Source organism: Pelodiscus sinensis, chromosome 9 (assembly GCF_049634645.1).
Source record: "Pelodiscus sinensis isolate JC-2024 chromosome 9, ASM4963464v1, whole genome shotgun sequence".
Taxonomy (NCBI): domain Eukaryota; kingdom Metazoa; phylum Chordata; order Testudines; family Trionychidae; genus Pelodiscus; species Pelodiscus sinensis.
The window spans coordinates 58,784,402-58,800,533 of record NC_134719.1 but is presented as its reverse complement, the minus strand read 5'-3'; the positions used below and the strand labels follow the sequence as shown (position 1 = coordinate 58,800,533).

At 59.1% G+C, this 16,132-nt stretch overlaps 2 protein-coding genes across 6 annotated transcripts in view; one reads left to right on the top strand and one right to left on the bottom strand.

Moving 5' to 3' along the window:
* Positions 1–16,132, bottom strand: part of STX6 (syntaxin 6) — a 60,363-nt gene that overhangs the window by 5,916 nt on the left and 38,315 nt on the right. The gene's annotated exons all lie outside the window — the stretch shown is intronic.
* KIAA1614 (KIAA1614 ortholog) overlaps positions 1–16,132 on the top strand; it is a 33,786-nt gene that overhangs the window by 15,807 nt on the left and 1,847 nt on the right. For 3 of the 5 annotated variants that reach the window (XM_075936810.1, XM_075936809.1, XM_075936808.1), the window contains 6 exons: positions 1,842–1,985; positions 3,108–4,726; positions 5,957–6,125; positions 9,680–9,938; positions 11,715–11,839; positions 13,077–13,261. In XM_075936810.1, the coding sequence (XP_075792925.1) occupies positions 1,842–1,985; positions 3,108–4,726; positions 5,957–6,125; positions 9,680–9,938; positions 11,715–11,839; positions 13,077–13,261 (2,501 nt within the window). Of the gene's footprint in view, positions 1–1,841; positions 1,986–3,107; positions 4,727–5,956; positions 6,126–6,664; positions 8,087–9,125; positions 9,178–9,679; positions 9,939–11,714; positions 11,840–13,076; positions 13,262–16,132 lie in introns of those variants that run through there. The other 2 variants (XM_075936811.1, XM_075936812.1) reach the window with 2 other exon arrangements.

Below are 16,132 nucleotides of genomic sequence, written 5' to 3'. Positions count from 1 at the left end.
AACGGGGGTGGGGTTACCAGGCGTCTCCTGAGACAGCCGCCTGGGGTTAACCCCCCCCCGCACTGGAGGGACTGCGGCGGATCCCTGCAGGGGGACGCTGCATTGCAGTGTGACAGCTGTGGGGGGCTGCTGCAGACCCTCCTTGCAGTGGGGAGAGGGCAGTGCCGGCCCTGCCAGGGAGGAGGAAGGGGCTGGGCTGCCCTACGGAGCCGGTTGTGGTTTGAGGCTGGGGGGCCAGAGCCTGGAGCCCTGATCACGGCCGGGAAATGGCCGCCTGCTTCCAAGCGCCTGCGGTGTCAGGGGTGTCGCTCCTGCCACGCCCGGTTCCTGCCGGCCTGCGGGAATCCCCGGGCTGGTGCGTGTTGGGGCAGGGCCAGAGGCGGGGGACCTCGCCACGGTCACAGCCAGACCTTAGTGAGAGGCCCGGAAGGTTGACCTGATGCCCCAGCTCCCATGCATGCCGGGGGAGGGTGAGCTGCGGGGGATGCTGGCTCTTGCACTTGAGTTTGGTGCATTCGTTGTGGGCTCCTGCTCACCGGGGATGCTGGGGGCATCTGCGCGGCGACTGAAAAGTGCCATTGCTCTGGGCCCGCTGGAGAGATGCTCGCTGGGGATGCCTGGCTGGCCTCAGACTGCAGACTTGCTTCGGCTCCCTTCCTCGCGTTCCCGTTCGAAAGAGCCGGCCTGCGGCACACACCTGCGGCCCCACCCTCCCCGTTTCCAGCTTGCTCTAGTGGCCGTGCAGTCCTGTGCAGAGGGGGCTGGGCTCAGGAGAGCTCGTGTCAACTCTGCCACCGATCTGGTGGGTGACCTCGGGCAAGTCACTTCAATGACCCGGGCCTCAGTTTCCCCGTCTGTGAAAGGAGGTGATGGTCCCTTGGCCATCTGCAGAAGGAACACGGAGAGAAGTGGCGTTGCCCCCTTAGTTCATAGCTCAGCGTTCTGCTATTCCTCCAGCCAGACTACCGGGCAGCGGACGCCGGGCCTGAAGGAATGCCAGCCCCTCCGCCCCTGCAGGGCTGCTGCTTTGCTATTTGCAAATACTGGCGGTGACTTGCAAGAGCTCTTCTTGCCGGGCGCTTTGGTGCACCAAAGGCAGTCAGCTGGCCCGTCGAATGGAAGGGGTTTCCCACAGACCGTGGGGAGCTGTTAGACCTTTCCTCAGCCAGCCAGGCTACAGCAAGGTGGGGGGCGGGGTAGTGCTGCTGTCCCTGCCTTGCGTCTCTGTTTCTTAGCATTCAGAGCCATAGTGCCCAAGAACCCCACAACGAGGTCCTGCCTCACTGCAGCCTCCCCTCACGAGCGTGCCTTTAATCTACCCTCTCCCTGTGCTGGCTGCTGCGCTCCCGGCCACGGCCCCCACGGGCAGAGAGGTGGGCCGGGAGGGGGCCTAGCCAGGCCGCCTCGGCTCCAGCCCACGGCTCAGTAGCCGCCCGAGGGTCCGGAACAAGTCACCCAGCAAACGTTGGTCGCACTGAGGAGTTGAGCGGTGAGGGGGCGTTTCACATGGCTGGAGATGGGCTCCTTGTGGGGGATTTCAGGGGCTTTGGCCTCACCTTGGTGTAAGCCCCCGAGTGCTGCTGCATCCCCTTGCAGCGCTGGTTAGCGAAGGTGCCTGTCCCCACTCCTCCTGCCGCTAGCCGGGCGCATCGCTGGCTTGGGGTGCCGGACCCGGGCCTGGCCCCGAGGGTGGCGTCGGCTGCCCTCTAGCTTGCAGGCCTGGGGCTGGCCCGTGGGTTGTTTTTCCGGGCAGAGCAGCGTCGGCGTCACTGTTAAACCACTTCTAATCCTTGTTATTTTGTTCTAATCCCCCTGCCTCGCTCCCACTGGCCTGGCTGCAGGGCCTTTGTTCCTGCGCCCGAGCTGGAGCTGAGCCCCCGGCATGAGCAGGCCAAGCAGCTGCTGCAGCGAGCCCGCATGAAGGCCAGGACGAGCCCTCTCCGGGCCAGCCACGACATCCTTCCTGCCGCTGCCCAGGCCAGGCGGTGAGTGCAACGCCTTCGCGTGTCCCTCGCCTGCCGGGGGGAGGGGACGGGACCGGACGCCTGCTTCTAGTGCCCGTCTCGCTGCAGGCGGCTTCTGCTTTCCTGCCTCACCCGCACGCTTGCGCGAGCACGCAACAGGTATGGAAGCCAAGCAAGTCCTAGACCGTGAGCCTGGCTCTCACGCACCGGGGTGCACTGCCTCAGCCCGGGCTAGGCCTGGTTTCCCTCACAGAGAGTGTACAGCTTGGTTCGGGGCTCTAAGCACCCCCACGGTACAAAATGTCCCTGTGCCCCTGCCCCTGAGGTAGACGCGGCCCCGGAGATCTCCCTGGCACGGTTCAGGACGGCAGCAAGCCAGTCCGGGGTATCAAAAGGGCTGAGGGAGACGGGTGTAGCCTGCTGCAGCACATAAACAAATCACAAGTGTGCAGCAGGCACTTGTTACCCCTTCATTAGGCACCTGCGCCGGGCCCACCGGGTACACGCGTGCAGCAGATCACGCCTGCGCCGTGCCCACCGGGTACACGCGTGCAGCAGATCACGCCTGCGCCGGGCCCACCGGGTACACGCGTGCAGCAGATCACGCCTGCGCCGGGCCCACCGGGTACACGCGTGCAGCAGATCACGCCTGCGCCGGGCCCACCGGGTACACGCGTGCAGCAGATCACGCCTGCGCCGGGCCCACCGGGTACACGCGTGCAGCAGATCACGCCTGCGCCGGGCCCACCGGGTACATGCGTGCAGCAGATCACGCCTGTGCCGGGCCCACCGGGTACACGCGTGCAGCAGATCACACCTGCGCCGTGCCCACCGGGTACATGCGTGCAGCAGATCACCCCGGTGCTGACTCTAGAGGACTCAAATGGGGTTTCACTGCAGAGGGCAGAGGCGCCGACTGCAAATTCTTGGCTTCCAGAGAGCAATTAGTTTGGCAAACAGTACAAAAAGCCTCCCCGGAGGAAAATAAGCTGGGGCGGGGTGAGGCACGTTTCTGAGCCTGGGCCCAGGCGTCGCTCAGCTGGACGAGGGTCCGTCCTGCAGGGGAAGCCGTTTGCCCAGACGCGGGTCGCGTGGCAGGAATCAGAGGGGCGGCTGGCTGGTGACTGTGTGTTTCTGTCCTAGGGAGGCCGGCGGGCGCGCCGCCCCAGATCTGAAGGGCTGTGCCCTGAAGGACGGAGAGGCCCAGGCTGGCGGGAACCTGAGTGACTCCTCCAGCGGGGAATCCAGCTGCGGGCAGCCCAGGAAGCGCGGCCCCTCCCCCTCCCGCGTGCGCTTTGAGGACGAGTCTCTCCGGGATGCTGAAGTTCGCTATTTGGAGAGGCTGCACGTGCGCCAGAAGCGGGTCTTGGACTCGGTGCTCCAGACTCTGGGCCAGAGCCCACTGCTCTCCAAGCCGGACCTGGCGGATTACGTCAACGGGGACTTCCCCCGCCAGGAGCACGGGGGCAGCCGAGCCTGCAGGGAGCAGCAGGCCCTCGGGCTGGCCAGAAGGGGGCGCTCTGAGACGGCCGCGCTGAGTGCAGAGGGGAAGTGCAGAGCATGCGGCTCCTACCTCGGTGGCTCAGCCGCTAATCCGAGGGCGGACGCCAGGCCTGATCGGGCTCTCAAGCATCTACCAGAGAGCCACGGCGCAACTCAGGAAAACCCCAGCCCCGGGGAGCCCAGCGCTCCCCAGCAGGAGGCCAGAGGCAGGACGTTGGGCCCCAGGGGGTCTCCCCTCTGGATTCTCCCCTCCCGGCAGCGCGTTCACACCGAGCGGATCAGGGAGACGTACATCGGGGCCGTCACGTACATCGACGAGGTGGACTCCGCTCTGGACAGCACCGACACGTCCGACAGCTGCAGGACTGACAGCGAAGAGGCCGGGCCGGGCAGCTCCCAACCCAAGAGTTACCAGGAAGCCAGAGGCTGCCGGCCTGGGGGGCACCAAGCCCCTAGGGGGGCTCTGGAGCAGGACACGAGGGGCAGGAGAGCGGGGCAGGAGGAGCGCAGGGCGAACGGCGGCAGGGCAGGGGCCGGGCTCTCTGACCGCACGCTGGGTCCTGGCAGGGCTGGCGACGAAAGAAACTCCAGCTTGAAGGAGACCCTGGTGCCCCAAGAGGGCCAGGTGAGCAGGGTGTCAGCCAATGGGGCGGAAGCACTTTCCGAAGGCCACCGACTCCCGGCTGCAGCTGGGCTGGCTGGGACGAAGGACCAGGGTGAGGCAGCGCTCGCCCCCATGCAGGGGAGGTACGCCCACCCTCCGCCCCCTGCCCAGGGTCACCTGTCAGCACCGCCTGAGGCCACCGTCCCGAGCCACAGAGGCGCATTGGAAAGCTCTGCCCCCGCCCCTCCGCCAGCCCCCAACGTGAGCCAACCCCGCCCGGCCACGGGCATCTCCCGCCACCACGCAATGCCAGGGGCACCGCCCGCTGGGGGGGCTGCCTCCCCTGTGCCTTCCCGGAGAGCTGTCCTGACCGGCAGCTGCCGGCTCCCAGGCCACGGAACTGGGAGCCCGGAGCAGCCCCGTGACCAGGTGGCTCAGCCAGCGCCTCCTCCCAGCAAGCCCGGGTCTGTGCCGGAGGAGCTGAGGAGCCAGCGTAGCCCCAGAGCACTTGCCAAGGCGGGACTCCGGGCCTTGTCCACCAACAACTGCAACAACACCCGGGCCACACCTCAGCACGGTGGCCAGGCCGCTCCGAGCCCCGGAGAGCGGGCCCGGAAGGGCCAGGAGCCGCCTGCGTCGTGGGACGAGAATAGAGGTAAGGTGGCGTGCTTGCTGCTCGCCTCCCATGTCCTGCCACTGCCCCAGCCACGGAGCTGGCTTCCCGCCGGGCTCCGACTGGAGCCCTGGCCCCTCCCTGCCTGCTCTCAGGCCAGGCGCGCACCGTGCAGGTCTGAACGCCGCCGCAAGGGAAGCCGCAGGGTGTCCGAGCCGAGGTTCCTCGCTGGCCGAACTGCTCCCCTCCCCTCCCTTCCCCCCACAGCTGCCCAATCTGGGGCAGATATGGCATAACCAGTGGGGGCAGAGAGGGGCTCTGTCATCCACGGGGCAGGGAGCATCCCGGGTGCATGGCAGGAGGCTGCTCAGCCAGCTGAGATGGTGGCACTCCGCAGCGGGTCAGGAGCAGTTCCCGGGAGGGTTTCAAGGAGCGACAAGACCCCCCAAGTGAGGGGACATCACTTCGGGTACTGGCAGCTCCGTATCCATGGGGAGCTAGGCCAGAGGGAGCAATAGCTTTTGACTCCAAGATTTTGGGACGTGGTGGAGGACTGCACTTTTCTATGGAGGGGCCGTGGGGGTCGGGATGGAGCTCAGGGGAGGGGACTGGGGTGCAGGGTAGGGTGTGGGGTCTGAGTGAAGGAGGGGGTTGTGACCTGGGGCAGGGGTTTGGCGGGCAGGGTCCGGGGGGATATGGGTGCAGGAGAGGATTCTGGCCTGGGGGAGGGGTACAGGAGGGGGGGTCTGGGAGGCAGATGTCACCCGGAGGGTGCAGAGGGTTTGGGTGATGGCCTGGGGTGCAGGAGGGGCTGGGGGCCCAGGTGCAGGCTCTGGCTGGGAGACTCTTACCAAGGTGGCTCCTGGCCAGCAGGCTCCCTGCCTGCCGCAGGCCCAGGGCTCAGAGTGGCTGGCTGCTCCTAGTGCACCTCTACCTTGACGGGAGGGGGAAGCTTCATGCACTGCTCCCATTGGCCGGTTCCCATTGGCTGCCCCCGCCCCCAGCACAATCTCTCCGCTCTCAACGGCTGGAACCACCCAATGAGAGCTGAGTTTGTGCTGGGGGCGGGGGCAATGTGCAACGCTCCCCCCCCAGCACAGAGAGGCACATGGAGTAGCCAGTCGCCCCGAGCCCTGCAGCTGCTCCTGGCCGGAGGGTCTGGCGGGGGCGGGCCCTGGGCCGGGATGAAAGGCTTGGCGGGCCCTTGACGGTCTGAGCCTGTTTGTGAACCAGCCAATAGGTGCTTGTCTGACTGGGCTGCTGTCGTGCTAGGTCTGCCCTCGGCAGCCGCTCGCGCTGCGGCTCCCAGTGCCGTCAGCTCAGCTGGCATCACCCTCTCCCTGGCTGCCACGGAGCCCAGCCCCGCCCAGGCCCAACCATCACCCAGCGGGGCAGCGTCGGGGGCTGGGTCGCACCAAGCGAAGCGCTTTGCAGCAGGGAGGTGAGTAAATGTGCAGCAAGTCGCCGCCTCCCCCCCCCCCCCCCCCGTGAGCACATCAGGGCGCTGGGCTGCTGGCTGGGCACTGGCCAGGAAACTGCACGGCTGCTTCTGCGGCTGCAAGTACTGACCCTTGCGGCTGGGCCTGGATACAGCAACGCTTCTGCCCCAGCTCGCCGAGCAGAGCAGCTGGGAGCCCCGCCTGGCTGTGGGGTCATACAAAGGGGTAGGTCCCCCGGCCTGACACCCCTCTGCTGGCAATGGGGCACCGTGCATGTGTACAGACCCCTCCTCCTCGGCCCCCTACAGAGGGAGTTGGGAGCAGCTGTCTGACCAGAGGGGACCAGCCACCTTCCCATCATCCAGATCTGCAGGCCCTCTCCCCTTGCCCGCCCCTTCGTTCCCCATCTGGCTAGCAGGGGGGCCCTGCTTACTGGCTGCCCCGCTGGCTGGCATAGCTGCAGCTATTAATTGCCGGGGCCTGGGTGCCAGTCTGCTTCTGCCTCCGCATCCGCCTACCTGCTCCTTTCTCCTCCCTGCAGACCCTGTCTTCCCCATAGCTGGCCAGGAACTTCCTATTCCCCTGTGGCTCCTCCCCCTCAGCCATCACGCACTCCCCCGGCCCTGCCACATCCCAGAAGGCTACACCTGGAGACCTCGGCGAGGACGTGAACTGTGCCCGATCCAGAGTCAGCTTGTTCCTTGTAGAGCCAGCGCCCGTCCGTTCGGCATCATGTGGCTTTCTGTGCCCTGTAAATCAGCCCATTTCCTTTGTGCCCTTTAAAGAAGGGCTCTTCCCAGTGGCTTCCGTCCCTCGTGCGCTTTCTTCTCTGCCGCTCCTCCCCGAATTGAGGGTTCTGCCCCGTCGTTTAAAGGCCACTGTTGCTCCTTTCCACCGTTTGAACAGCCCGCCTTGGTGTGGGGCAGGAAACTACAGCCAGACTCTGGTGGTCTCTTGTAGCAACAGCAGTTGAAAGCACAGTCAGGGTCTTACCCGCACACCTGCCTGCCCATAGGAGAGGCCCCCTCCCGCTGCATGGGCCTGTACTGTTTCCGTGCGTTGCTGCCTGTCAACAGGCCCTTCCCAGGCCTTTGTGAATAGCCCCGGATTCCCCCTCTCTCCCCCCCCCGGCCGCGTGTTTGGTTGCTTGCAGGTTAATCCAGAGGCCATCAGGAGTAGGTGGTGAGCGTGGGCCGCGTAGGGAGCTGTTATCTGAGCAGTGCCCCACTGAAATGTCATCACCTGGTCGTCTCAGAGCAGCAGCAGCACGGTCCTCACTTAAAGGGCTCACGTCTCCACCTCGGTGGCAGGGTTTCGGGCGAGATGGGTTGTGTTCCCCACTGGCCGGGCTCAGCCGTGCACCAGGTTTGGGGCCCTGCTGCATGACAGTGGGGGAGGGATTGCAAATTTTGCCTTTGCCACCTGGTGCATAACACCCTCGCTACGCCTCTATGCTAACCTGCACTCTGGGGCACCCCTCCAGAAGCCCTAGTCTCCCCAGCCAAGGCACAGAGTTGGGGTAATAGCCCCCCACCCCAGCGCAGCAGCACAGACACTGAACCTACTCAGCTCAGGGTGGAGAGCTTAGCTATCAGGCCATTGACAACCTCCAGGAACACAGCCCCCAAAGGGAATCCAAACCCCGTCTAAATCCGTCTTCCTCTAAGAGTTTTACATAGAGAGAGCTTATAAGTTCACCCCCTTTCTCACTGAAAGAGGAAGATGCATAGTGGTTGCTCCCTCCTACATATCAATTATTTACATTGGCCTTGTTAATGATCACGTGGTTTTATTATGAATAAAAGGTAGGATTGAAGTGATTGCAAGTGAAAACAGACCGATCAAAGTGAGTTTCCAAGCCAAAATAAACACAACATGCCAGCGAATCTTGATACATGAGGGCTACGTCTAGACGACATCCCTCTGTCGATGGAGGGATGTAAACGAGGCACTTTGAAAGCACAAACGAAGCGGGGATTTAAATATCTCGCGCTTCATTTGCATAATCGCGCCATGGCTCTCTTTCGAACAAGCGCCATTTCGGAAGTAAAACCGTGATCTAGACACGGTTCTTGAGATTTACAGGATCTTTCGAAAAAGCCTGCCGTCTTGGAAAGAACCATGTCTAGACCGTGGTTTTACTTTCGAAATGGCGCTTGTTCGAAAGAGCCCCATGATGCAATTATGCAAATGAAGCGCGGGATATTTAAATCCCCGCTTCATTTGCACTTTCGAAGTGCCTCATTTACATCCCTCTGTCGACAGATGGATGTCGTCTAGATGTAGCCTAAGAGAGGTAGTTACAGATGATAATTCTCACCCTGTCCTTATCTCAGATGCAATTCTTCCCAAGCCAGAGTTGATCTTTTCTCTCTGGCCTGGGTCTAGAGTTCTCTGTCTTTAGAGTTCTTTGTTTTCAGGTTTCTTCGTGTGTCTCCTCTTGAAGTGGGGAGGAAATTTCAAAAGCTCGATTGCTTTCCATTCCTTTGAATAGACTTTCCCCAGAGTGGGAACCCTTTTAGTCTCCCCATCCTCATGGAAAAATACCAGATTCAAGATGGATTCCAGTACCAGCTGGGATGGTCACATGTCTTTCTAGAACCAACCCCATTTTGGGCTTACAGGAAAACCAAAACCATTCACAGGTCGTTTACTTGATCACTGAGCCATTAAGTTCCTAAAGTATCAATAATGGCTTTTACTACTATACAATAGGTCCCCACTTAATATTTCTAACTTTACATGCGAGAAAGATACATGCACAAAAATAGAATATTCCCTCTGAGGGGACTGCAGGCTCTTGAATGGTAGGTTACATAAGATGCTTTATGCAAAATAGGTCAAGTATGTTCTTTTAATGTAGCTTGTGTGTCATTTCCTAGGTCATTAAAAACCAAATCAAACCCCAAATTCTATCACCTGACACCCGCACAGGTCATCAGCAGAGTCAGAACCTTTTTCATGAGCAATTTTTTGTGTGTGCTCCATTTGTGTTCCCCTAGCTGCAGGTTTGAGGCTGAAGAACCTGCTGGCTTATGGTTTCTGCCCAGTCATGTAAGTGTGTGTTTAATTTTGATCATGCATAATTCTCACCCCAGGATAGACACCCAGCAGAAACCAGGGGCTGGCACTGCTTTTGCAGCTATGGTCTGTGCACAAAAGCCGCGCTAATGGATTTTTCCATTACCCCTCGTTCAGGGGAGCCGCTTGATTTCCTTTTTACATTGCAAAACTGGCCACATCCATGGCTGCTCTTCTTGGAGTTTTGCCCCTCTGCTGAGACGGTCAGGAACGTGCCATTTGTATGTGGTGGCTTGGGGGATACTGACACCAGCTTACTGAGAACTGGGCCCATGGCGTTATTTCGTACCAGCCACCAGATGGATCCACAGGGCCACGTGCCGTGTGTGCGTGTGCTGCAGGATTCTGTGGTGCCCCTGGAAACTGTCCACGTGGTGACGCTCTCACACCTGCTGGTCTCTCTTCCTGGAATCAAATCCAGGGCCAGCTGCAACCTCTGAGACCTCTATTGAAACGGAAACCCCTTGTCTTTTAGCAAGCCGCAGGATGCCCAGGGGGAGCCAAAGAAGCCATCGGCCTCTCCCGTGAGCCGGAAAGCAGGGAGCTCTTCCGCCTTGGGGCTGAAGAAGTTCTTCTGCACCCTCAGTCAGAGCACCAAGCAGAAACTTGGCAGGTTCCGGTGCTACAGCATGGAGCAGCTTCCCCCCGAGGTGCCTCCATCCCCCGAAGCCAGGGCAGAGGCCACTGCCTGCTCTGATCTGAAGAAAGCCCCTTCCCTGCAGTCGCTGCGCCTGGTGAGTCCCTGGCGCGGCTCCGTACAGGGCTGTGGGTCTGGCAGTTCCGAGAGTCTTTACAACTGAGGCAGGAGCACAGGGTCCGCCGGCTTAGACTGGACAGAGCCCTGGGGATATAGCGTAGGGAACAGTCCTGTGCTGGCTGATTCCCAGCTCTGTGACCTCTCCATGCCTCAGTGTGCCCTTCTGTGAAATGGGGGTGAGGATGCTGAACCTCTTTCCTACAGACAGAATGTTGGAGAACGACACTAAATCATAATCCCAAGCTCTTATAGCAATTTTCACCACTGGGTCCCCAGAGGAGTCGGTACCACTATCATGTTACAGATGGGGAAACTGAGGCACAGAGGGGGACAATTACCCAGCAGGTCAGTGGTGGAGCCAGGAACAGGACCCATGTGTCCACAGTCCGAGTCTGATGCTCTAGCCACTAGGCCACACTGCAGAGATGCCCCCTCCCTGTCCTGCCAGGCCCCCTGCTCCACTGTTATGCGTGCAGACTGTGCAGTGAAGCGTCCTAGGAAAGCGGTGTTACAGGCATCACGGGAGGGAAGGGAAACGCTGGGAAAGTGACCGAGCAAGGTAGCCGGAAGAGGCTAGAAGAGTGCAGTAGGGGTGGGGAATGGACAACCGAGAGCGTCTGTCTGTCTGTCTGATCGACACAGCTTGAGTGATGTTGACAGTCGCACTTTCTGCATGGTCCTGCCTGATGGGCCTTTCCAGGGTCAGACCTAGGCACGCCCAGGAGGGCACTGGCGCCGGGAGGCTGGTCTACAACCAAATCTGTCTGCAGCCTTTCGCTGTATGGAGCTGAGAGAGTGATCTGCAAATGAGGTTTCTTTGGGACTGCAGTTGCCCAAAGCCCCTCCGTTCCCAAGGGGCCCTGTGCAATGTTGCTCCTCACCAGCACTGGGCAGTCCAGGACACTCTTGCTGAGGGAATTTTAGGAAAGAAAGGCCCGTCGGATGCCTTCGGGGCACCCAGTTCCCAAGCTGACCAGGCCGGCGTGTGAGTACTCCCCTGGGGTGACAAAAGCTCAAGAAGGAACCTTGAGAGGTCACCTAATCCAGCCCCATACCCTGTAACAGGACCAAATAACCTAGACCCATCCCGAGAGGGGTTTGTCCAGCCTGCTCTTAAAAACTTCCAACGGGAGATTCCACGACCTCCCTTAGAAGCCTGTTCCAGAGCTGAGCTCCCCTTAGTGCTAGAAAGGTTTTCCTAATGTGTAACCTAAGTCTGCTGAGGAAGCCCATTACGTCTGTTCCTACCTTCGGTGGACATGGAGAGCCACTGATCTGTGTCCTCTGCAGAACAGCCCTTAACATATTGGAAGACTCTTAGCAGGTCCCCTCTCTTTTCTGAGGGCTAAATGTGCCCAGCTTTTTAACCGCTCCTCATAGCGCAGGGTTTCTAAACCTTTCACTGGTTTTGTTGCGCCCCTCTGGACTCTGCCCCGTTTGTCCCCATCCTTCCTGAAGGGTGGTGCCCAGAACTGAGGCCCCACCAGCGCCAAGCAGAGCATGGCAAGTACCTCCTGGTTCTTCTGTCCGACACGCCTGTCCGCACGTTTCTGTGAATCCGGCGATGCCGGGGAGATGGAAGAAACGGAGGTTGTTTTTCTTCCTCGGTTGATTTTTATGGCTTTTGGAGAGTTGCAGAGGGAGGAGGAGGATTTGAGGTTTCAAGTGCCGGGAGCTCACAGGTTGCCTGGCCGGTTTGCTTGGATTCTCTCCCAGAACGACTTTTGACTCAGTACCCTTGTTCTCCCACCAGGTGTCACCCTTCTGCCAACTGAGAAAAGCCTCTTCTGTACAGAACCTGCACTCTCTCCTGGGCAAGGCGGACCGGTCCGGTTCTTACCTGGTGGGCGAGCCAGGGGACAGCCAAGCAGCTGACCGGTAGGGATGCAGGAAGGCCGGGGGCTGCTAGTCCGTGCTGAGAGCTGGTGCTGATTGCTGAGGGGTCTGTGTGCAAGGGGCTGCACAAAGCAGAAAGCGAGAGCTGGTCCTTGCACACTCAGCAGCTCTGTTGCAAACCAGTACGGCTGTGGTTTGGGGCAGCGAAGAGGGATTCCTGGTGCCTGAGGCAGCTTGGAAGAAGGTGCCAGGGTAAGAAAGAAGGGTGATAACAGGAGTGCTGGGGGGAGTCTATTGGCTGGTCCCAATCACATACCTGGGTCGAGGTTCCAAATAAATGTCCCAGTCACACAAGAGGGCTCATCTCTCTCCGTCCTGGGGAAGGCGCACAAGGGGCCTAGACACCCGTTAGCAGATTGGCGGGCGAGAGGATGAGCAGGGGGAATACGGGGGGAGATGCAAAGGGGGCAGAACTGTGCAGGGCCTCGGGGGACAGGCAGGGGAAGCCAGAAAAGGGAGCTGATACTCTGAGCAGAGGAGAGAAAGATGCAGCCATTAAATGCCACAGAAATTACTTTGCCAGCACTGTGCAGCCACCTCTGGGGGAGCTACCCCTGAGGAGCCAACTCCAGAGAGGCCTTGCAGACCTCATGCCTGGTTTGCTAAAACCTCCCCCGTGTGCAGCGGAGAGCGGCAGATGCAGAACTCTGATTCGGATGCAGCTGCCTGTTAGCATGAGCACTGATTGGCGTGGGTGGGGGGCTGTAATGAGGAGAGAGGGGATGAAATGAATAAAGGGAAATCCAGGTGATTATAGGGGGAAACTTTCTCAGTATGTGACCCAACAGCCTGTGGGGAAGCGAAGGGAGCCCCATTCATGGAGTAATTAGAAACGAGACTGAACGAAGTCCTGGAGATGGAGGTGGGTGGGGGAGACCACCCCACCTGGGCTCTCGAGGAATGAGCTGGAGAGTCTAGCACTCTGGGTCTCTTCCGAACTCCCTCGGCAAGATCAGGGTCTCCTCTGCCTTGAAATAAGAGAGCGAAGGGGGAGTCCTTACTAGGTACTAACAAGTCAAGCACTTGCCTCAGGCTCCTCTGAGTGCAAGCTGGACTTGAACCTGTGGCCCTGAGGTGAAGGATCTGTCTGAAGCACTAGGCCTCACCCCTTTACTCCCATGTAGCTGATGTGTTACAGGCCCTTGTTCCCCGGGAGGAGGGTTCTCTGCTCCACACGGCCGTAATGTTCCCCCTCTGGCTCATTCCCTTCTCCCTCCAGGAAAGTGGGGGCCCCGCCCCGGCGTTCCCTCAGCGTGGAGGACATTGGGGCCCCCGACTTGGTGCGAACAGTTGGACGGGTGGTAGAAGTCTTCCCGGATGGAACCAGCCAGCTGGAGCTGCAGCGCCCCCCACAGGGCACTTTCGGGTTCCGTGTCTCCTCTGGGAACGGTCGCCCCGACACAGGTACCTGCTGTGAATAGTCTTGTGTGGGGCTTTGTAGCCGCACCGTCGAGTAGCTTTTGTTGCAGCTTCTTGAGACCCCCCAAATGTACCCTCTGCACTTGATTAGTGCTGCTAGTCCCTGCCCGCCTGGCTTGTCTCCCGTTTGGGCCAATCCCTTGTTTGGGCTGAGTCACAGCCCTGAGACTGGCGTGTGTCATTCACACCTGCTGGAAGGGAGCTGGACTTTTCCTCTGGCGTGTTGTACACAGGCGCCTGTGTGTGTCACTCAGCCTGGGCTGGGAGTGACTGACATTCCTGGGGCAGGGAGCGTGACCCCCACAGCTTTTATGGGACGAGAGGTGGAGGGAAGCCAGTCAGTCATCTAAAAACTCAGGGTTGCTGCCCACGGCTGGGGGGAACCTGGACAATGATGGCAGGTGACCTGCGGGCAGCCGGTTTGGGGCAGGAGCAGATTCCACTGAGTAGCAGCACCTGCTTTTGGTTTCCATGAGCATCGCCCTTGGGACATGGCAGCCGAGGGTGGTACAGGTGCCCACGCATCCCCAGGGGGCTCTGGAGTGCCAGGCAGTAGCTGGCTGGGACCTCCACCGGCTTCAGGCTAGCCCTTTGCTCTCGGAGTCCCCCGGGAAACAGGGAAGAGTCCCCGGAAGTGGATAAGACTCAGGGCCGGGTTGAGTCCACAGACTGCCAGGTTCTTCCCACCCAGTGCAGTGCAGCTGACCCGTGGCTGCGGGTTTCTTCTAGCAGCAGGTGTGTTCCAGGGAGGCTGGGGTTTCACTTAGCCAGCCTTGACTTTGGACACTGTGTTTCACTGAAGATGTGTAGGGAGCTCCCTGCCCTGCTAGCTCGGCGGGCCCGACGCCGGGGTTTATCCCCACAGCGGGTCCAGTGAGACGTCCGGCCGGGCAGGGCCGCCATTTCAGATGTTGGGGTGTGTGGGGGGGGGGGGGGGGAGAGTGACCTGTACATGCGTGATTGGGTGGGGGGATGAGGGCATGGGGGAGGCAGACTGAGGATGGCCGCCTCAGCAGTGTTACTGAGTATGTGCAGTACAAGCCAAACAAATCAGGAAGCAGGTATGGACCCCATCAGCCCTCCCACACACACAGGAGCTACTAAGGCACTTGAAAACCGTAGTTTTTTGGCCAGTAACTTAGCAATTAGTGGACAGGAGCACTGTGTCTAATTCCTATAGTCAATACAATTAAATAAACATTAGACCCAGTTCTAACGCTGAAATATTCTGATGTGGGAAGTCACTTAAGGGACTCCTGGTGTGTCTCAGCTCTGGAAGGGGAGCGGAGTGTAATGGGCTATAGCAGGGGGCAGATACATTTGGGTTCTATATACGAACATCAGAACGGCCAGACTGGGTCAGACCAAAGGTCCATCCAGTCCAGTGTCCTGTCTGCAGACTGTGGCCAATGCCAGGTGTTTCAGAAGGCATGACCATAAGAGGCCATCATTGCCTGTCGCCCATTCCCAGCTTCTGGCAAACAGGCTAGGGACACCATCCCTGCCCATCCTGGCTAGTAGCCATTGATGGCCCTACCCTCCTTGAACTTATTTTGTTCTAATTGGAACCTTCTTGCAGTTTGGGCCTTTCCACCATCCCCAGGCAAAGAGTTCCACAGGTTGACTGAAGAAACAATTTCTATTTGTTTTAAATGTGGTGCCTGTCATTGTCACTGGGTCAGTTTCCTGTGCTATGTTAGTGAAGGAGTAGATAACATTTCCTGATTCTGTTTTTCCACACTCGTGATTTTCTGGACCTATAACATATCCCCCGCTCTTCGGTCATTTCTTTTCCAAGCTGAAGAGTCCCAGTCTTATTAATCTCTCCTTATATGGAAGCTGTTTCTTAGCCCCTAATTATTCCCGTTCCTTTTCCAAATCCAATATATCTTTTTTTTTAGATGGGTTGACCAGATCTGCATGCAGTATTCAAGATATGGGCATGCCATGACTTTGAGGAGGCAATATGATATTTTCTGTCTTATCTGTTCCTTCCCGAAAGATTCCCAATAGTCCATTAGCTTTTTAGATTGAGATGTTTTCGGGGAACTGTCCACAGTGATTCCAAGATCTGTTGTGGAGTGGGAACAGCTATTTTAGACCCCATCACTTTGTACGTATAGGTGGGATATTTTCCCATGTGCACCACTTCACGTTTATCGCCACTGAATTCCATCTGCCCTCGTGTATCAGAGGGGCAGCCGTGTTAGTCTGAATCTGCAAAAGCGGCGAGGAGTCCTGTGGCACCTTATAGACTAACCGAAGTGTTGGAGCATAAGCTTTCGTGGGCAAAGCTTTGTCTGCCCTTGTGTTGCCCAATCTGCCAGTTTTGTGAGATCCCCTGGTAACTCTTTGCAGTCAGCTTTGGAGAGAACGGTTTTGAGTAACGTCCTATCGTCTGCAAATTTTGCCACCTTACCGTTTACCCCTTCTTCAAGTTGAGTGGCCGTGGTCCCAGTGCAGACCCCGGGAGCACGCCGCTATTTTTTTCCTACTTCCCCCCCCCCCCCCCCTATTTTTTAAGTGGAGCGCCTGGCTATTTTTTCATCTTCATCTAAGGATCTTTCAGTGACTTGCATGCCCGGCCTATTGTTGTTTTAATCACTCTGCCTCCCTCTGCATATAAACAAACTCCCTGCCCCTAAGGCAAAGCTGGGAGCAGCACAAACTCCACTGCAGTGTAGAGCTGCCTGTGGAGCTTTAAGCAGACCTCAAGTATGCAACCCAGGGGTTCAAACTTTAGAAGAGGCTACAGAGCCTCCACATGGTGCCCTTGCTGCCAGGTGCCTCGACCCTAACCGCCCTGGGCTCCGGGGGTAGCTCCTTCTGCCCCCTGCAGCTGAGAGTCCAAACCAG